Source organism: Sipha flava, unplaced genomic scaffold (genome assembly GCF_003268045.1).
Source record: "Sipha flava isolate LNK unplaced genomic scaffold, YSA_version1 41_pilon_pilon, whole genome shotgun sequence".
NCBI lineage: Eukaryota > Metazoa > Arthropoda > Insecta > Hemiptera > Aphididae > Sipha > Sipha flava.
In genome coordinates this window covers 1,008,049-1,025,317 of record NW_020273144.1, presented here as the reverse complement: position 1 = coordinate 1,025,317, position 17,269 = coordinate 1,008,049, and the positions used below count along the sequence as shown (strand labels likewise).

General features: G+C 32.9%; 1 protein-coding gene across 4 annotated transcripts in view; it reads right to left on the bottom strand.

The window, feature by feature from the left end:
• Positions 1-3,342: 3,342 nt before the first annotated feature.
• The window catches only part of LOC112688955 (protein kinase C-binding protein NELL1-like), a 29,995-nt gene continuing 16,068 nt past the window's right edge, over positions 3,343-17,269 (bottom strand). Inside the window, exons 5-17 of one of the 4 annotated variants that reach the window (XM_025562402.1) lie at positions 16,954-17,236; positions 16,551-16,706; positions 16,020-16,163; positions 15,829-15,922; positions 15,553-15,747; positions 13,027-13,152; positions 11,899-12,165; positions 11,104-11,421; positions 10,391-10,531; positions 10,000-10,268; positions 8,608-9,006; positions 6,647-6,699; positions 3,343-4,412 (exon numbers count right to left, since the gene is read on the bottom strand). In XM_025562402.1, coding sequence (XP_025418187.1) covers positions 3,821-4,412; positions 6,647-6,699; positions 8,608-9,006; positions 10,000-10,268; positions 10,391-10,531; positions 11,104-11,421; positions 11,899-12,165; positions 13,027-13,152; positions 15,553-15,747; positions 15,829-15,922; positions 16,020-16,163; positions 16,551-16,706; positions 16,954-17,236 — 3,037 coding nt within the window. In that variant the 3' untranslated portion in view covers positions 3,343-3,820. The remainder of the gene's footprint in view (positions 4,413-6,646; positions 6,700-8,607; positions 9,007-9,999; positions 10,269-10,390; positions 10,532-11,103; positions 11,422-11,898; positions 12,166-13,026; positions 13,153-15,552; positions 15,748-15,828; positions 15,923-16,019; positions 16,164-16,550; positions 16,707-16,953; positions 17,237-17,269) is intronic. The other 3 variants (XM_025562404.1, XM_025562403.1, XM_025562405.1) reach the window with 3 other exon arrangements.

Here is a 17,269-nt window from a genome sequence, read left to right as displayed (position 1 = left end):
ACTAATAGTATATTATATATATATTTACACAAATCCTACAAATTTTGAAAAGTTCTTAGATCTAATTAGTTATGTCTATTTTATTATTTATTTTTTTGTCATCAATTTAGAGTTTTGTCTATTTATGATAACTAAGATAACATATATTATGATTGTTGCGTTACATTATTTTTAAAACTTCATAAAAAACAAAAATATTTGGATGTTGTGAATAAAAATATTTCCCAAACAATGAGTGAAATGCCTCATAGGTATTGTTGTTCTTTCGCCTGATATGTTACACGATGACCAAATATACGGAGGAAAAGTTACATTTTCATCAATAAATGTATCAATGAGGTAATCGCAAAATGTATTAACTCGAATATCGATTGGTACAATAGATGTATACCTTTTTTCCATACCATAATTTTTCTTTATTTACTTGCGATTTTCGGCGCAATTAGTATAAAGTATCATTATATATAGCTATATTTAGACATGATCAGTGGCGTATATTCGATCTTGCTCTGGGGGAGGGGGGTTAACAAAAATAATTGTTATTTTTTTTTTTTCGTTGCACTGATAAATAAGATAAATTACTGCTATAAACAGATATTATTTTATACAAATTTTTTACCAATTTATAGTTTACTTTTACATTACAGTAAATTAATAGCTATTGGAATATAAAAACAATATAGTTAACAAAACTTTTCAAACACCTATCAATATAATTATTTAATTATCATAATATTTGTATAGTTGTATATTTTAAGTTCAAAGCGTAATAATGAAACTACGAATATATTACACGTCATCAATAATAAAACAATTTTCTTTTTTTTGGCCCTGGGGTGGGGGGTTGAATTCGGATATAATTATTATAATAACTATTTTAAGTATATTTTATGAGAAACTACACTTCACCCTGCTTAATAAATTAAAAATAAAACATAATTAAAGGATTTTAAATACTTAAAAATTTTCTAAAATGCAATCACATAAAATAATGATTGCAAATTTTCAAAATACAATAACATTTCTTAATAAGTCGTAGTGTTACTAATAATAGGATTGGAGGTGCTTAATATTCCTAACAAAGGCACCAAATACTCCATTTTGTTAGCACGTAAAGCAGTGTCAGCTGAAACTGGTTTCGATAGCTTATTCCTAAATACAGTTATATAATAAATTACGTCTTCACAATTCCTAATTTTACATATTAATACAAAATATACTGTAAAATGTATAGTGTACATATATTGTGTAAATAAAATAAAAGTATTGTGTTTCTAAAGGTATAATAGTTATGATAATACATTACAATAATATTTTATAGTAAATATCAGAGTGCATTTAAATTATACAATTCATTATCAATACAGACTGATTAATGAGTCATTAGTCAATTAGCTGACTGTTTGTAGCCTTATTGAATTATACTTGACTAAATATCCATTCGAATACAGAAAACGTTCATAAAAATGGCCTGTAATATGAATATTAATAAATAAAAAAATCAAATAATATTTTAGCTATTAGAGAGCTTTCTAAGTTGGAAATAAAATAACAGGATTTTATGTACTTCAAAATACAAATAAATGTTTTTTAAATTTTTATTCTCATCTCTATATTAATCATTATCAACAGTGTCATCATCAATCATGATTATAAACGTTAAACTGTAGGTGTACATCGTATAAACGTGTATGTGAGTGTGTATCCGCGCATATGTGTGTCTGTGTGTGTGTGTGTGTGTGTGTGTGTGTGTGTGTGTGTGGGTGTGTGTGTGTGTGTGTGTGTGTGTGTGTGTGGGTGTGTGAGTGTTCATGACTTTATGTAATACCACGTATCGTGATTTTTACTCTTGTTTACATTGACGAATATGTGTTTTAAATGTGTATTACTTATCATATATTATATATATATATATATTTAATATTTACATATATAGTATATCTTATGTTGTTGCTGTGTTTTAAATCCATACATGATCAACATATAATATTAAATTTCTATTTTAAATAAATAAATATTAAATAATTAATACGACTCGGTTTTTATAGGAACAATATGGGCTTATTATTTTCAGTGCTCGAAATAAAAATGATTCTGTACTGAAACGCTTTATATTCCTACTTCACAAAAATCGATTCGAATCGACATAATAGAGGAGTTGAAAGGGTTTTGTTTTTAAATTAGTTTCATTAATTTAACAAATTGTTTAAAGGAATAGCGTTTTAATTACAATTTTATTAAAAATAATTACAAAAGACAAACAATAATTGTAAATACTTTTTAAAATAGCTAAAAAGTAAATATTTGATTAAACATTTTATAATATATATTATAGGTACATTTCATTTGACATTAAATTAAATCTAATATTTTTGGGTTTTATGCATTATATCTTTACCTTATATATGTATATAATGTATAGAAAAAAATTAAAGGAAACACGATGTACTCATTTTTTTTTTAAATTTAAACTTTTTAATATTAAAACGATTTGAAACAATCGGAAAGATTAATGTGACAAACCGGAACAGCGTTCCAGAACGGATAAGTCCATCTCGAGCACTGATTATTCTGTCTTACTTAAAATATCAGTATCATCATATATGATCTATAAATATTTTTTAATTACAACACATTTGAACGAGACAGATAGAAAGAAAAAGAGCAAATCCGTGTCGTAACGCGTAACAATAAAACAATAGTATAACTAATTTAACAATTCAAAATTAATCTATAATATTAATAGTTATATATATATATAATAGGTATCATATGCGTACATACAAATTAAATATATTTATATTTATAATAATTATTATCATCATTTAATATTTTTATTGTCTGCTGCCAATTAAATTTATACAAGAAAAGAGCATTCGTCAGAGTGTGGCGGTGTTGGTATATATACGAGTATATGGATATATTATAATAATTAATTTTAATATTAAATTATAATATTATATTATAAAATAATATACATGTATACTATATATTCGAATATAATAATTTATATTTTGTACGCGTCTATATTTTATATTTGTTGACCAGCAGTCTTGTATTTTAGTTATAAAAAAATAACAATGAACATAATTAATTGTTTCTAATAATAATTTTTTAATTTTAATACCAACAAAGCCCCAACACATGAATAACTTGTAAGGTTATATAGATTTATAATAATTATTATACCGTATTATTATATTATTATCGTTTGTTGAATACACCCTGCACAGCTGATTATCTAATTTATTAGTAATTCAATCAAAAAAAAAAAAAAAAAAAGGAAAAAAAAAAGTAAATAAATAAATAAAATAAATAAATAATAATAATAAAACTTATCTAATAATATTATAATAGTACAGTTTAAAAATTACAAAATATAACAAATTTACAGCGGAAAGGAGAGGGACGATAAAGGCTGTGTGTACATAAATAATGTATACATGTTACACTAATAGCATTAAAATTATTTGTATTACATATTATCACAGCGGAAATAGTAAACAGCGATGGCAACGATTTCGAACGAGTATATTGAAATTAAAACCAAAAAAATATGAATAGGTACAACGCGACTACTTTATTGCGTTCAAGTACATTTGATTTGATTATTATTATTACTATCGTCACCAGCTTCATCATCATTATCAACATCGATATAATTTTAATAATTATAATACCGTGTCGTAGACTATTCAAATGTCATATAATATTATGTATATTCATGTTGCCGCTGGTGCCGTTTACAGTTTTTATTTTCTCTCGACCCGTCTGACACGTTCAACGCTCAAACATCAAACGCAATAAATAAAATCTACTTTTAAATTACAACAGTCTTTACAGCAGTTCTATCGCGGTGGTTATCGTTACAATTATTATCATTATTATTATTAATATTATTGTCTTCATTTTTACCATAAACGTCGTAATTATTACCGATAAAATTATCATTAGTTACTGTCGAAAGTTTTTCCGCTACTAGTAATGCCATTGGTTCGATGCCGATTGCTACCCGTATTCTGAGGCCTTCTCCTTTTCCGTCGTCTCGTCTTCCTCCACCACCAGTCTTTTTTGTTAAGATTATTATTATTATTATAATCGCGGTGTTCAACAACAGTAACATCGAAAGTGTCCCCGCCGTCGGCGACCACTTCAGCCTGTCTCCGATGCCGAACGCTCCGCTCATCAGCGTCTTCCCGTAGTGTCGTATCCTCGGCAGGCTCGCCTCCGCCACCGTCGCCGCCGCCGCCACCGCCGCCGCTGCTGATGGTGTCTTCGTTTGAAACACGACGAGGCTGATAAGTAGACACATCGTAGCCGACGTCTTCGTTCGTTGCATTATTGCTTGTTGCTCGGGCAATAGCACTTTTATTGCAGTGGTGCACGTTAAAAGAACAACATAGTACTCCGTCCTAAAAATAAACGTTATTTATTATACATAAACGACAAAGTGCAAGTCGGACGACGCCGCCGACAGACGCTCGTTATTTTGTCGTCGTCGTCGTAAAAATAAAAATATTATGTCGGCGGCAATTAAATGTAAATTATATATATAAAACTATATATATATATATATATATATATATATATGTGTGTATGTGTGTGTGTCCATGTGCACTTATACACACACACATATATGTATATTTTTAAAATACAAAAAAAAAATCTTGTGCTGTCTAGTAGAGTGCGCAAAAAGAGCATTAATTTAATTATATAATTATCAAACGCACTACAGTTTCTAATATATGTATGTCACCGGCAATATGGATAATTCAGGTATTTTGCAAAATGCCTAGGCATTATGCAAATTGCCAACCCATTTTAGGCAATGTAAATAAAGCATATGATTTTCAATATTATTTTACATATAACCTAGGTATTTTATAAAATGTGCCTAGGTATTACGCAAAATGCAAATTTTTTTTTTAGGCAAAGTACAAAACATTTTATCATATGTTATATTACATTAAGATTCTTATAATTATTATATATTATTACTCATATTACAGATAAAATTAAATTTTTATCTATTATTATATTATTACTATTGTATAAATATTTTAATGAAACTACTATATACCTATTTTTAAGGCAAATACCCTTATTATTGTGACACTGGACTTACAAGCACATTATAAAAATCCTTGGCCAATTCTTGTGGATTGAATTTTTATCAATTCGTTGTACTATTCATCAAATAAATAACTAGTATTGGTGGTCAAATTTTTAAAACAATTTTGCAGTTTGCTATAAAAATTTAACTTCGTATAAATCGTATCTATAGTTGTAACACCGTAACGAGACACGAAAATTATGAGAAAAATGACGATATTGTAATAAAATTATCAGTACGTTCAATATTATACCTCGGAATTATTATTATCAGTGGCGGATTAGGAGGCAGGCTAAAAGGCTTATAGCCTAGGGCGGGTTTTTTTTTATAGAATTAAGTGTTATTATTGATTTATTAGATATATTTATTTTAATATATTTTTTTTATACTTGTCATATAAACACGAATATATGTACATTGTATGATGCGTACTTATAGGCTATATTAAGAATATTACAATTATTATTACAATTTGAAAATATTTTATTTTAAATAAAATAATTACAGTTAGTTACTAGTTATTATTAATAACTTATTAGTACCTATGTGCTTATTGGGAACATCCGACTATCCGAGTATAGGTATTTTCATATCTGGCTATTTATATTTCCGTTTTAGACCAAATATTGTTGGTTCCTTAGTAGAGTGATAGGTGGATTGGACAGGGTGATTAAGCCTAGGGACGCCAAAACGCTAAATCCGCCACTTATTATTATAGTAGTAAAAGAATCTTTATTGCGTTAAATCACGCACGCACATTTATGATAAAGTCGTTGGTAATAGGCGATGCCCAATTTTGTTTGTTTTCATCATATTGCCTACTCCACGTTTAGCATTATATATAACACCTAGGCAAAGCTCGTATTATGTATATTGCCGAGTGATTTTTTGCATTTCGCAAAATACCAGATTATCCATATTGCCGGTAACGTATTTATGTTTATAATAATCGCAAAAGATATTATTCGTGACCTGCATTTTAATACAATCATGAAAGATCAATGATCAATACTTAATCATACATATACATATATATATATATTTTTTCAAATAAGATTCGACGAAAATACGGGAGCGAGCGAATGTGAGTGCATGCGCGTGCGTGGTTCTAATAGTGATATACGAGTGCAAGAGTTCAAACGAATCGTTTGAGTGTAAGAGTAAAACATACAACACAGAATCAACCGGGTAAAATCGTGCAAGTGTTAACATAAATATAAATTGGATGTGCATGCGTGGTGGTAACTGTGATGGTGGTGATGGCGATGGTGTATGCGCTGAAACGCCGAACATCGCGAACGGTACAGGTAGGTATACACTGACATCGAAAGAAATGATCGACGATGAACGACGGGCCGCGGGAGGAGTAAAAAAAAAAAAAAATCTATAAAAGCTGATAAACCGTATAAAAATATAATGTACAAATAGGATAAATGATAAATAAAATCGATGTAGTATACAGTATAGTAGCAGCACAGAAAGCCGAATTATATAAAGGTTATATTGGTTAAAAAAAAAGATGTGAGAGTTTACCGATGCACACAACACGCGATATTGCTCACCGATTGGGCGCAGTATGGCGGCACCTGAATGGAAACACACAAAACTTTTATTAACAACACACACACACAAACTGGTTATAATAAACAAAAAAAAAAATTTAAAAAAAATTAAAAAAGAGAGAGAGAGAGAGAGAGAGAGAGAGAGAGAGAGAGAGAAATGGATGATTAATTTTCTTGTAAATATTTCAACGGATTTGCATTGTTACGCGATGCAAGATACTATTATTACGTATTTTATCAATCCCCCCCTCCGGTAATACGTAATAATGATAATAATTCAAATTAGGTAAATCGTCCAGCCAGCGTTATTAACACACGCATACATTCGTATACATTATACGTAGGTAAACACACTATATATTATGCATGCACGACAAAGATACTGATTATGGTAGTTAAAAAATATTTAAATATTTATACGTATATACACATGTGTTATATACATATATATATATATATATATATATATAACAATTTTTAACAAATTTTTAAACGGCATCGGCCAACATGTATAATTACAATGTATATAAATCAATTGGGAATGAACTCTGTTCTTGTTTATAAAATAACTACATCATATTGTATAAAATAGCACATGGTCAGGAGCGGATTCAGACATTTTTCACGGGGGGGGGCATAGCCGTCTATAGCCATATATGTATAGTAAGTTATAGCTTTAGGAACAAAGTTAAATCTTATTAAGGGAATAAAATAACATAATATTATGGTATTACAAATTAATAGTATGCTTTATATTTATAATTCGAAATTAAGTTTTCGTTGTTTTTTTTCAGAAAATCTGTTAAATATATTTATTTTTGTTATTTTCTCTGTCAATTTTTTTACACTTATGAGTGTACATAAGAACCAACCCAGTCAATGTTTCTTTTCCCGTTCTCGTCCTTAACCAAGTCTTGAGCATCCTTAAAGAGGAATAGCATTTTTCTACTATTGCTATAGAAATTGGTAATGTAACTAAAATTTTAAGAAATTATGTATGTATTGGATAGCAATTTTGATCTAAATGATTTTATGTCTCAATAACTGAATTTCATATTTTTATACTCAGGATTTACTAATAAAGAATTATTGTTTCTTTTTCCCGGAAATAACTGGGACAACGTGTGACGCTCGACGGTTAATGATTTCCTGCAGTAACGAATATAACGTTTTAATCATTTTTACTATAATTGAGTGTATAATATTATCGAATGATAAAAGGTAGAACACGAATATTGATGTATGACTTGTATGTGCAAAAAATGATAACCGATTTTGTAAGATGTACATTCATTTTTGATGACCTCAACTATTTTTTGATGAGGACTGATTTATCTTAAATCAGTGAGAACGTATTATTGAGTATTCTTTAGTCTGCCCGGAGGATTTCATTTGGGATTAAACATACTATTAAAATTATATTATCCGCACAATGCGTATTATAATATACCAATGATCAAAAAATGACAATGATGTGTTCTATTTGATTTGATTTTTATTATTACATTACATATACGGTGTATGCATCGTAGGCAAGAATAGCATTCACAATTTGTGGAAGCTTAAGTAGTTGGTAGGTCTATACTAATAACGTAGCAAATAATCATCGTTTAGTTAAGAAAAAATATATAATTAAAATATCATTAGCAGGCTATGATAATAAGAATAATTAAATGTTTTATTTTATATTTTTTTATGTCTTAACATTCAAATTATTTTATAATTGAACAATTTTTGATAGGGATTATTTGCTATTCTGGAAGGACTAAGCCCTCAAAGCTCTCATCATTATTCGAGCCTAAAATACCACGTATTACGTTTTACACTTCTACGTCGCGGGGTTAAACTGTTGTTCTGTACAAATAGTGTACCCGCAGACGTTCATATATTTACGGTTATGACTATAGCGTTTGTTTTATTCATTATCTTTACCTTGCAATCGCACGAAGTGCACATGTCTCCTGGATCATCCCAACGAGCTCCCGACTGATAAGTACTTCCTTCATATAAACATGGTCTACCGCCTGCTGTCTGCGGCAAAGATTTGTTGCCGTTTTTGTCGTCGTCGCCGTCACCACTAACGCCGCCGCCGCTTCCATCGTGGTACTCGTCGAGTTCGGTACACGGATCGGTTGCCGTGGCCGCGGTCGAGGTGAGCGTGGCAGACGAAGACAACAACGAGACTTTTGAATCGCACCTCGGCGCGCAACAATCGGCCACCGGATTGTTGTAGTCTGCAAACGTTGACGCTGTGGAGTCCGCTGCGCATCCACCCACTCCCGAGGGCAGAACCGGTGGGCACTGCATAGGCCAGCAATCAACTTGGCCTAACTGTATAACAAAACCGATGATTGTAAGAAAGAGGTATAGTGAACACGAGGTGTCTGTTAGCATAATCATGCAATTAGCATGTGTTGAAATATTCACTGAAAGTGTAATAAGTCTTGGAAATACTTTGGAGATTTCAGATTTTGTTAAAAGTATCATTTTAATCCACCTAAACATTAAAAGGATTGAATTGTAATCGACGAGGAAAAAATTAATTTTTAATTGAAAATTTCACATTATTAATCTTTTTGCGTATCTATACAAATCTCTTTTATTGATATATTTGAATGTGAATGAAATCTATGCTGAGAACAAAATAAATGTATGACAGACATTTTGAACGTATCCATTTTGAAATTAAAAAGAACAAATGTACTACGAGGAATTTGACTGGTTAAAATATGAATCTTGGATTCATTTTCGAATTATTCAAGTGTTAGAAATCTGTTAGTATTTTTCGTACAATTTATAATGATTCGGATATTTTTAAATTTAACATATCGGTAATTTGATTAATGAACAAATCATGGAGTAATGATTTAGACAATATTTATTTTATTAACGTTCGAATACAAACCGGACTCTGAATAACAAATGATATGTAATTACGAGTGTACTGATAAAAATGAACTACACTTTTGTGACCAAGTATTCATTCCCCTATAGCTACTTGATATCAATAAAATATACGATTAGTATTAATTTAGATTACTAATGTCGGTGTCCATGTTGCAAGCAACGACCCTTTACAAACGATCCGTGCGAACCAGTTGTACGTAAAGACCGCGAAACCGATCGTGGTCAAGTACGAAATGAAAATCTAATGAGTATGATATTATTATGATTATCTGATGATTAATCTGATATTTAATGTTGTCAGATTTCGTCGATTCGTTCGTTTCCCCGACCACATTTCACTCGGTGCGACCGAGCGTTTAACGTTTGCAACGTGGTATAATAATTATACAATTTGGTTATCGATTATGGTGTACTCACCAAACATTCGCACGTCTGACACTGATAAATCCATTGTTGGCCACTGCGAAACCTCACGTTCGGCAGCTCTTGGTGAGCACACGACGCTTGTGCGTTGCAATGGGCGCAACAGACCGACTGCACGTGATCGTCGACCGCGCAATCACACTCGATGCGCGTGCACAACAAACGTCCACTGGTGCACGTGCAGTTAGTACACTCCTTGGGTACGAACCATCCACCGTCGTCCACTTCGGTGCTGACGTTTTTGCTATCCTTGTGCACGCAACCTTGAATGTGTCGGGGGAGCGGGGAAGGACGAAAAACATACATTAACAATAACAATTACGGAAACGACGACGAAAGCATATTCGAACCATCGTCATCGTCTTTGCGGAACGGTGATACTCACTCGATTTGCATTCTGACGAGGCGTTACCAGTGTTGGAAGACGAAATTTGCGTCGTGCATTTGCATTCATACGAGCCCACGGTGTTCACGCACGTAGCCGATGGGTGACAAGTGTGATTGTTTGTCGCGCATTCGTCGACATCTGAATAAAAAACGAACAAAAAACCGATGTGTGAAAGATCATTGGCCTGCGAACGGCGGGTGCCGGTTGTGCCTCCCCCAAATGTTGTAAATGGAGCCCTACAATTTAAGTCTAAGATTAAGGGGCCCATATTTTAAACAATGTTGCTCAGATTAACGTAATTTATTCTAAAAAATGTTATAATTGATAAAAACTAAATTTTATAAATTTTGCACAAAAACTTTTTCTAACGGCAATAAAAGTACAAATCATGAACAATTGAAGTTATCTAAGAAAAATATATGAAATTCAAGGGAAACATATTACGCATCGGGGCTAATTTACCACAGTATTAAATAAAAAATTAAAGTTATGTTTATCTAATTATTTATACATTATAATTTTTAAATAAACCTACACGTTTTGTTAAGAAAGGACTCAAAAGCATTGCACGCCTATGGTAACGATTATAATATTATACTTGTTGTCCGTATCGTTAAATAGTAGACGCACGTGGTGCTTTCCCCCTCCCCTGCGTACAATCAACATAGAGAAAAACGGTTGAAATACCACCTTGTTACAATACAACTCACCTTGGCACGTCGTGCCCAGCGAAGGCGACCACGTGGGTACCAGGACGTTCAAGTCGTTGGCGGGCGCGGCCGTGGTGGCCACGGCGGCCGACGAAGCTGGATACGTCATGATGACGCTCTGGTAGCCGGGGCTGCACGCGCAATAGTACCATCCGGCCATGTTGACACAGCGGGACGACGGGCCGAGACACCCGTGCGCGCCGGTCGCGCATTCGTCCACGTCCAGCTCGCAGGCCGGTCCCTCGAACGCGTTCGGGCACGAACACTCGCCGGGGCGCGCGCACACGCCGCCGTTCAGACATTTCTGTTGGCACACGGCTGCACGCGTCGGCATAAAAAAATAAAAAAAAATAAAACGCACTTTGTTATTTCAGAACATTAGGTCAACATTGCCGGTGCTCGAGTCGGACGTTTTACTCGACTGTTTTGACTACGTTTTACAACAGTATCATACGTACAATTGTACAATTTCCGTATCTGTTCCGTATGAAATGAAAATGATTTTTTTTTTTTTAACAAAACTCTACGCATTCAACTGACAATTCTAATCGTACGTTACAATTAAAACTTGTAACCGATCGTTATTTACACGTGCCGCGTGGTTTCTATACGATGATTATGGCCAGGCGGCGGACGCGTATTCGGAGGGTGCGACGTTACGGCGAGATAAAATAAAAGTTGGTCCACGCGTAGTGAAAATCGATCGAGTTGAAATTTGAAAATGGTTTAATTGAGATTTTCCGATTTTGAGCACTGGCGTTTAAAGCCTAACATCGCTGTTGCTTAGGTACTCACGTCTGCAGGTATATCCGTCACCTTCGTAACCGTCCAAGCACTTGCAACTGTAACTTCCGGGCGAATTCGTGCACGTGGCGTGCACGTGGCACGGCGGCTCCTCGTCGCTGCTGCACTCGTCGATGTCAGCGCATTCGAACCGATTCAGTCGCGCGTATCCGGCGTTACACCTGCACGTGTACGAGCCGGGCGTGTTCACGCAGATCGTCGTGTTCGCGTCGCAATGATGACCGTTTTGACCGCCGATGCTCAAGCATTCATCGACGTCTGCGGAGGGAATTGTACGATTCTCGTTAAACATGATTTCGTGAATACGTTTGTGACGGTTATCGATAAGCTAACGACAATACACGAACACTTGTCTACGGCGAAAAAAGTTTTTTCAGGGAAAACATTTTTATGAATTCCAACTAAGGGAGTACAACTCCATCGTAAACCCTTTGGCCTCACGTTTCTTTGAAAACTTTTGGTCTGATGTTGAGTCGTCTCACTCTAGTTAAGTTGACCGATATTAAACTCGCTGTTCACTTGACTAAACGCCCGTTCACTCATCTTTCATTCTCAGAATCTGCAAACGCAAATTCTCCCTTTGTTCGTTACTTAAAAACTACCAATGACGATCCCTCAATCGATACTTCATGTGTATTGAATAAGTAATTTCACAAAATATTGATAGATATCGTATTAGTTTCGTTCTTCGTCTACCTATCTGCAAGCGCAAACTCTCTCTTTGTACATTACTTAAAAATTACCAATAACGATCCCTCTATCGATACTAAATGTGTATTGAATAAATAATTTCACGAAATATTGATAGATATCGTTTTATTTTTGAGCTCCACCTACCCATTGTAAATGTAAAATTAAAAAAATTAATAAATTAACTGACTAAAAAAATATTTGTGAAAGGAAAGCGTCGTATGATATATGGTAAACATTAAAGTTTTGAATACAATCGCAACGAATTTTATGGTATTTTGATATTATTAAAACTTTATTTTTGGTAAAATATTCAAAAACATGGTATTGTCGTTAGTGTGTCGGTTATATAAATTGTGTTTTTTAAATTAATTATAATGCATTCAATAGATTAATAAGCAAAAACGTATTAATACGGTTAGTAGTTACCATCACACTGTAAACCGGAGCCAGCATAGCCAACAGCGCAAGCACACTTGTGTGTGGTTTTTAGATTGATACAAGTAGCATTCGGATGACACGAGTCACGTCCACCTCGAGCGCAATAATCGACGCCTGCATAAGCGTTATCAAACACGCGCACACACAGAAATACAAAATTACAATATTATATTAACAAAATATTAGGTTAAAATTATACGCGGGACTTTGAAAGTATCTTATTCGATTTGGGTCATTTTCCTCCCCACCGTCCAATTATTAGCTATTTTATTACTCGTTTTCGAGCAAAAAACGATTTTCCTAAACCCAATTTTTTTTTAATATGTTAATTACGATGACGTTAACAACGTCGGACCTTCTGGATTAAATCCAAAGCCACTGTGTCATCATTAATAATAATTTAAATTAAATTGACTTAAAAAAAGATTTAATAAAAAAATATTTTTTTTAAATATTAACGACGTGGCAGTTATTCACATTTGCTAATAACATGCTAATTTTTGTGCTTATAACATTGCTAATAAATTGTAAGAAAATGTATTTTCAACCTAAAATTAGACGAAAATTGTAATAAACACTATATTCGTGGTAAAATCTATAAATATATAATTTATAATCCAGTTATAGCGTGTGTTTTTCTATTTTCACACATGATTAACGTTAATCATTCAGAATTTGGAGCAACAATATTTTATATAATAGCAAGAATATCAAATATCATAGGATCAATGAAATAATAACACCTAGTATAAACCTTTTGACCTTTGCTATTTATCTTATCAAACAGATTACAGGGAATTGAAACAAACACAGTTGGAGTGAAAAAATGTCAAAACTTGGGGTGATCAATAGGATTGATTTTTAAGGTAGCGATGTTATGTGAGTGTAAGTTTAAAAACAACCAAATTTATCTTAGCATATTTAAGATGAATATTTGGTGTAAATTGATTATATAAAATGTTTAATTCATTTTTCATTAATACTTAAAATTTTTTAAAATACTATTACAACTGAAAGATATAGGTAAAAACGCATACGTTAATATATTTCTCTCTCCATTGAAAATATCATATTTAAAACAAAAATTAATTTTTATCGATTAAAATATGGTTGGGATAAATGTAGTGAATATTAACATAAATATATCCATTTATTAAATAATGAATCTATGTCACCAAATATTTTTTAAAGAAATAGAAGATTAATTTCTAAATTATTAATCGATATTCATGAAATCGCACTTAAATAATAAATATATGCAGTGGTGTAACTAAAAGGGGTTAATGGGTCCTGTTAACCTCCCCCAAAAATATTGTTCTAGGTACGCTTTTCAATACATGTAATCATTTTTTTCTTTTTTTTTTATATTTTTAAGTTTTATGATATATATATATATATATTTAATATCATAAATATTATTTAATTTAAAAATCTGAAATGGAATACTATACGAAAATGATTTTATATGAATACCAAATAAATTATTTATTATTATTTAGAGTAACTAGTTTCAACGAGTGATTTAATATGGGTATGTTACGTTATTTATTTCCTAACCACTAATAATTTAGCAATAGAATGGATAACACATGTTCAAGATTAACTGTTTTTGAAACACATGTGACTAAGAAGGCAATATGTAACCCATATGATGTATCTTATTTCGTTGTCAACTGACTTTCGTATGTTGATAGTAATATAGCCTTCTGTCGGAACGATAAATTTAATTTTCACCAATATATAAATAAATTAAACTTATGTTCATACTTTAAATCCCATTGAGTTTCTATTTTAAAACATAAAAAACTTCATTTCTCAAGTATTAAACTTTTAATTTTTTTAAAAAAATTGTAGATATAATTATAAAATAAAATAAAAAAAAATCGAATTATGTGGTGTGCTTAGGAGAGTATTGTTTTAGAAATTGCCCCCAACACTTCGGAATTAATTATTCATATAGGTATTTATTATTTTATTTCATAGTTTTTAAATTAGATTAGCGTTTCAAATTTATTTAATATTTTATGTCTTACGAGAACGTATAATTAATTTTAACAAGTATTTGTTAAATCAATTAATGAATGTTATAGATCAAGTTCAATTAAGGTGAGTTGCAACGTATTCTTCTAGCAAAAATAATGAAAAAAAATTATAGCTGATTAAGTTACAATCAGTTTATAAGAAATATTATTTTAAAATAACACTTAAACTTGTATACAATGACAGTATTTTTTTGTAAATCATTTGTAATGATAGTTTAACAATTAACTTTTTGTTTTTCTTTGCTCAGTTACAATAACATATTCTTTATATTACCTAATATATAGTGTAAGTTTTTTAATTATACTAATTGTACTATTGCATTTCTTGTTTTTTATTTGTCTTAAAGAATATTCATAGCAATATTAGTTGGAGGAAGTAAAGTTTAAGGTTCGGGTGTAAGAAAAAAAACTATGTTAATTTACGGTTTAACGATAATCAATGTGGTTCGAATCTAGTTAAATTTTTAATTACCTGGGCAAAATTTACAACACTGATCGGGAACAGAGAACTGTTCAGACACGTCACACTCCAAGACTGGACACTGAGTTTTCGCATCGACTTTATCACATTTCAGTACACCATTGAGACAGTTACAACTCAAACACGGCTCGTAATTAATAGTGTCGCCGTGTTCTACTACGACATCGCCTTTTGCTCTGCATGGCTCTGAAAATCATCGTTACATTATACAATGGCAATCTCAATGAAATAGTCATGTAATAATGTAAAATTAATGATATCACTTACTCTGACAGGTCTCGCAGCATTCACCAGGTTTCCGCGTGGGGAACTTGCAATCGACCGGCGGACATCTGATGGGCGAACATTCGACCCGACCGCGCTGAGGAAACGAAAAATATTCGAATATTTTGATTTGAATGTTTCCCTATAATATTATATGAAGCCACCGAGGTGATGAAAACCACGGTTATACTTACCATACATGTGCACATATCGCACTCGTGTTGCCACACCGACCCGTCGATCTTTACCATGGTGTTGTTCCGTTCGTCAATCTGCAAACACGGTTTACGACATTCGCACGTTTCTAGCTCGGCAATTCTCGTTTCAGCCGCTTCGAGCTGTGCACATGGAAGTGAAAAAATAAACATATACATTTCGATTAACACGGCTTATTCATACTATTGACCACAGATTTATTAAAAAAAAACTAGATAGGTTAAGTTATGCTGGTATTCGTGTTTAACTTGGACAATTTTTACTCATAGGTTAATATTCTGTGGCATGGAGTAAATAGTAAAACACATTTTGGGAATAGTATTACTAGGGCAGTGTTGTTACCATGATATAAATTATCAATTCGACATTGAGACGGTATGAAAATGATAAGAATTTGCAAACATTGTCTAAGAGACAAATGATTTCATAATTGTATACGTCGTTGAATAATATTATAGATTCGGCGATCTAGTTGTACGAATCCGTATTCTCGATACCATATTACGCACCTTATTGCTCAACAAGTGCACGATTTTATTCAAGTTTTCCATCGTTTTTTGCATGGCGATGAACTGACCGCATGTCGGACACGATGTGTCCAGGCTAGGGCACTGCACGCGCTGTCCGTCCGCTCCTCTGATCAACCGCACGTCTTGCATGAGGCCCTGTGCACAACATACAGGCACGGTTAAAATCGCGTTCGGTCTACGGTTTTTTTTTTTTTTTAATGTTTTTAATTAATTTTTTTTTTTTTTTTGTGAAATATAAATAACTAGACGATTTCTTCTCTCCGAACGGCTGCACGTCACTCGGAGAGCGGAAATACCGCCGTACGAACGGCAACTCCATCTTATCGTGAAGCCCATCACGTTTGAACGATCCACGGTTACACATTCGTTATGCGATACCTACCTTGAAAATTGAATGCACTCCTCTGTTGCGCTGGCCCACGTACAAGTCCGGCGATCCCGCGAAACTGGTATCGGCCGGACCAGCAGGCAACGTGCGCGTGTACACGAGCCGGCAGTCGATGAACAGACGGGCCTGGGCGCCGCTCAGCGTAACGGCCACGGCGTGCCAGTTGCCGTCGGCCAGGGCGTACGCGAACACCTCGGTGTGGACGCGACGACCGCCTTGGGACACGTAATGCAATCTCACCTCGTCCTTGCGCCCGCTCGACTCCAGTTCCAAATATCTACGCGCAAATGACAATCGATTACTTCATATA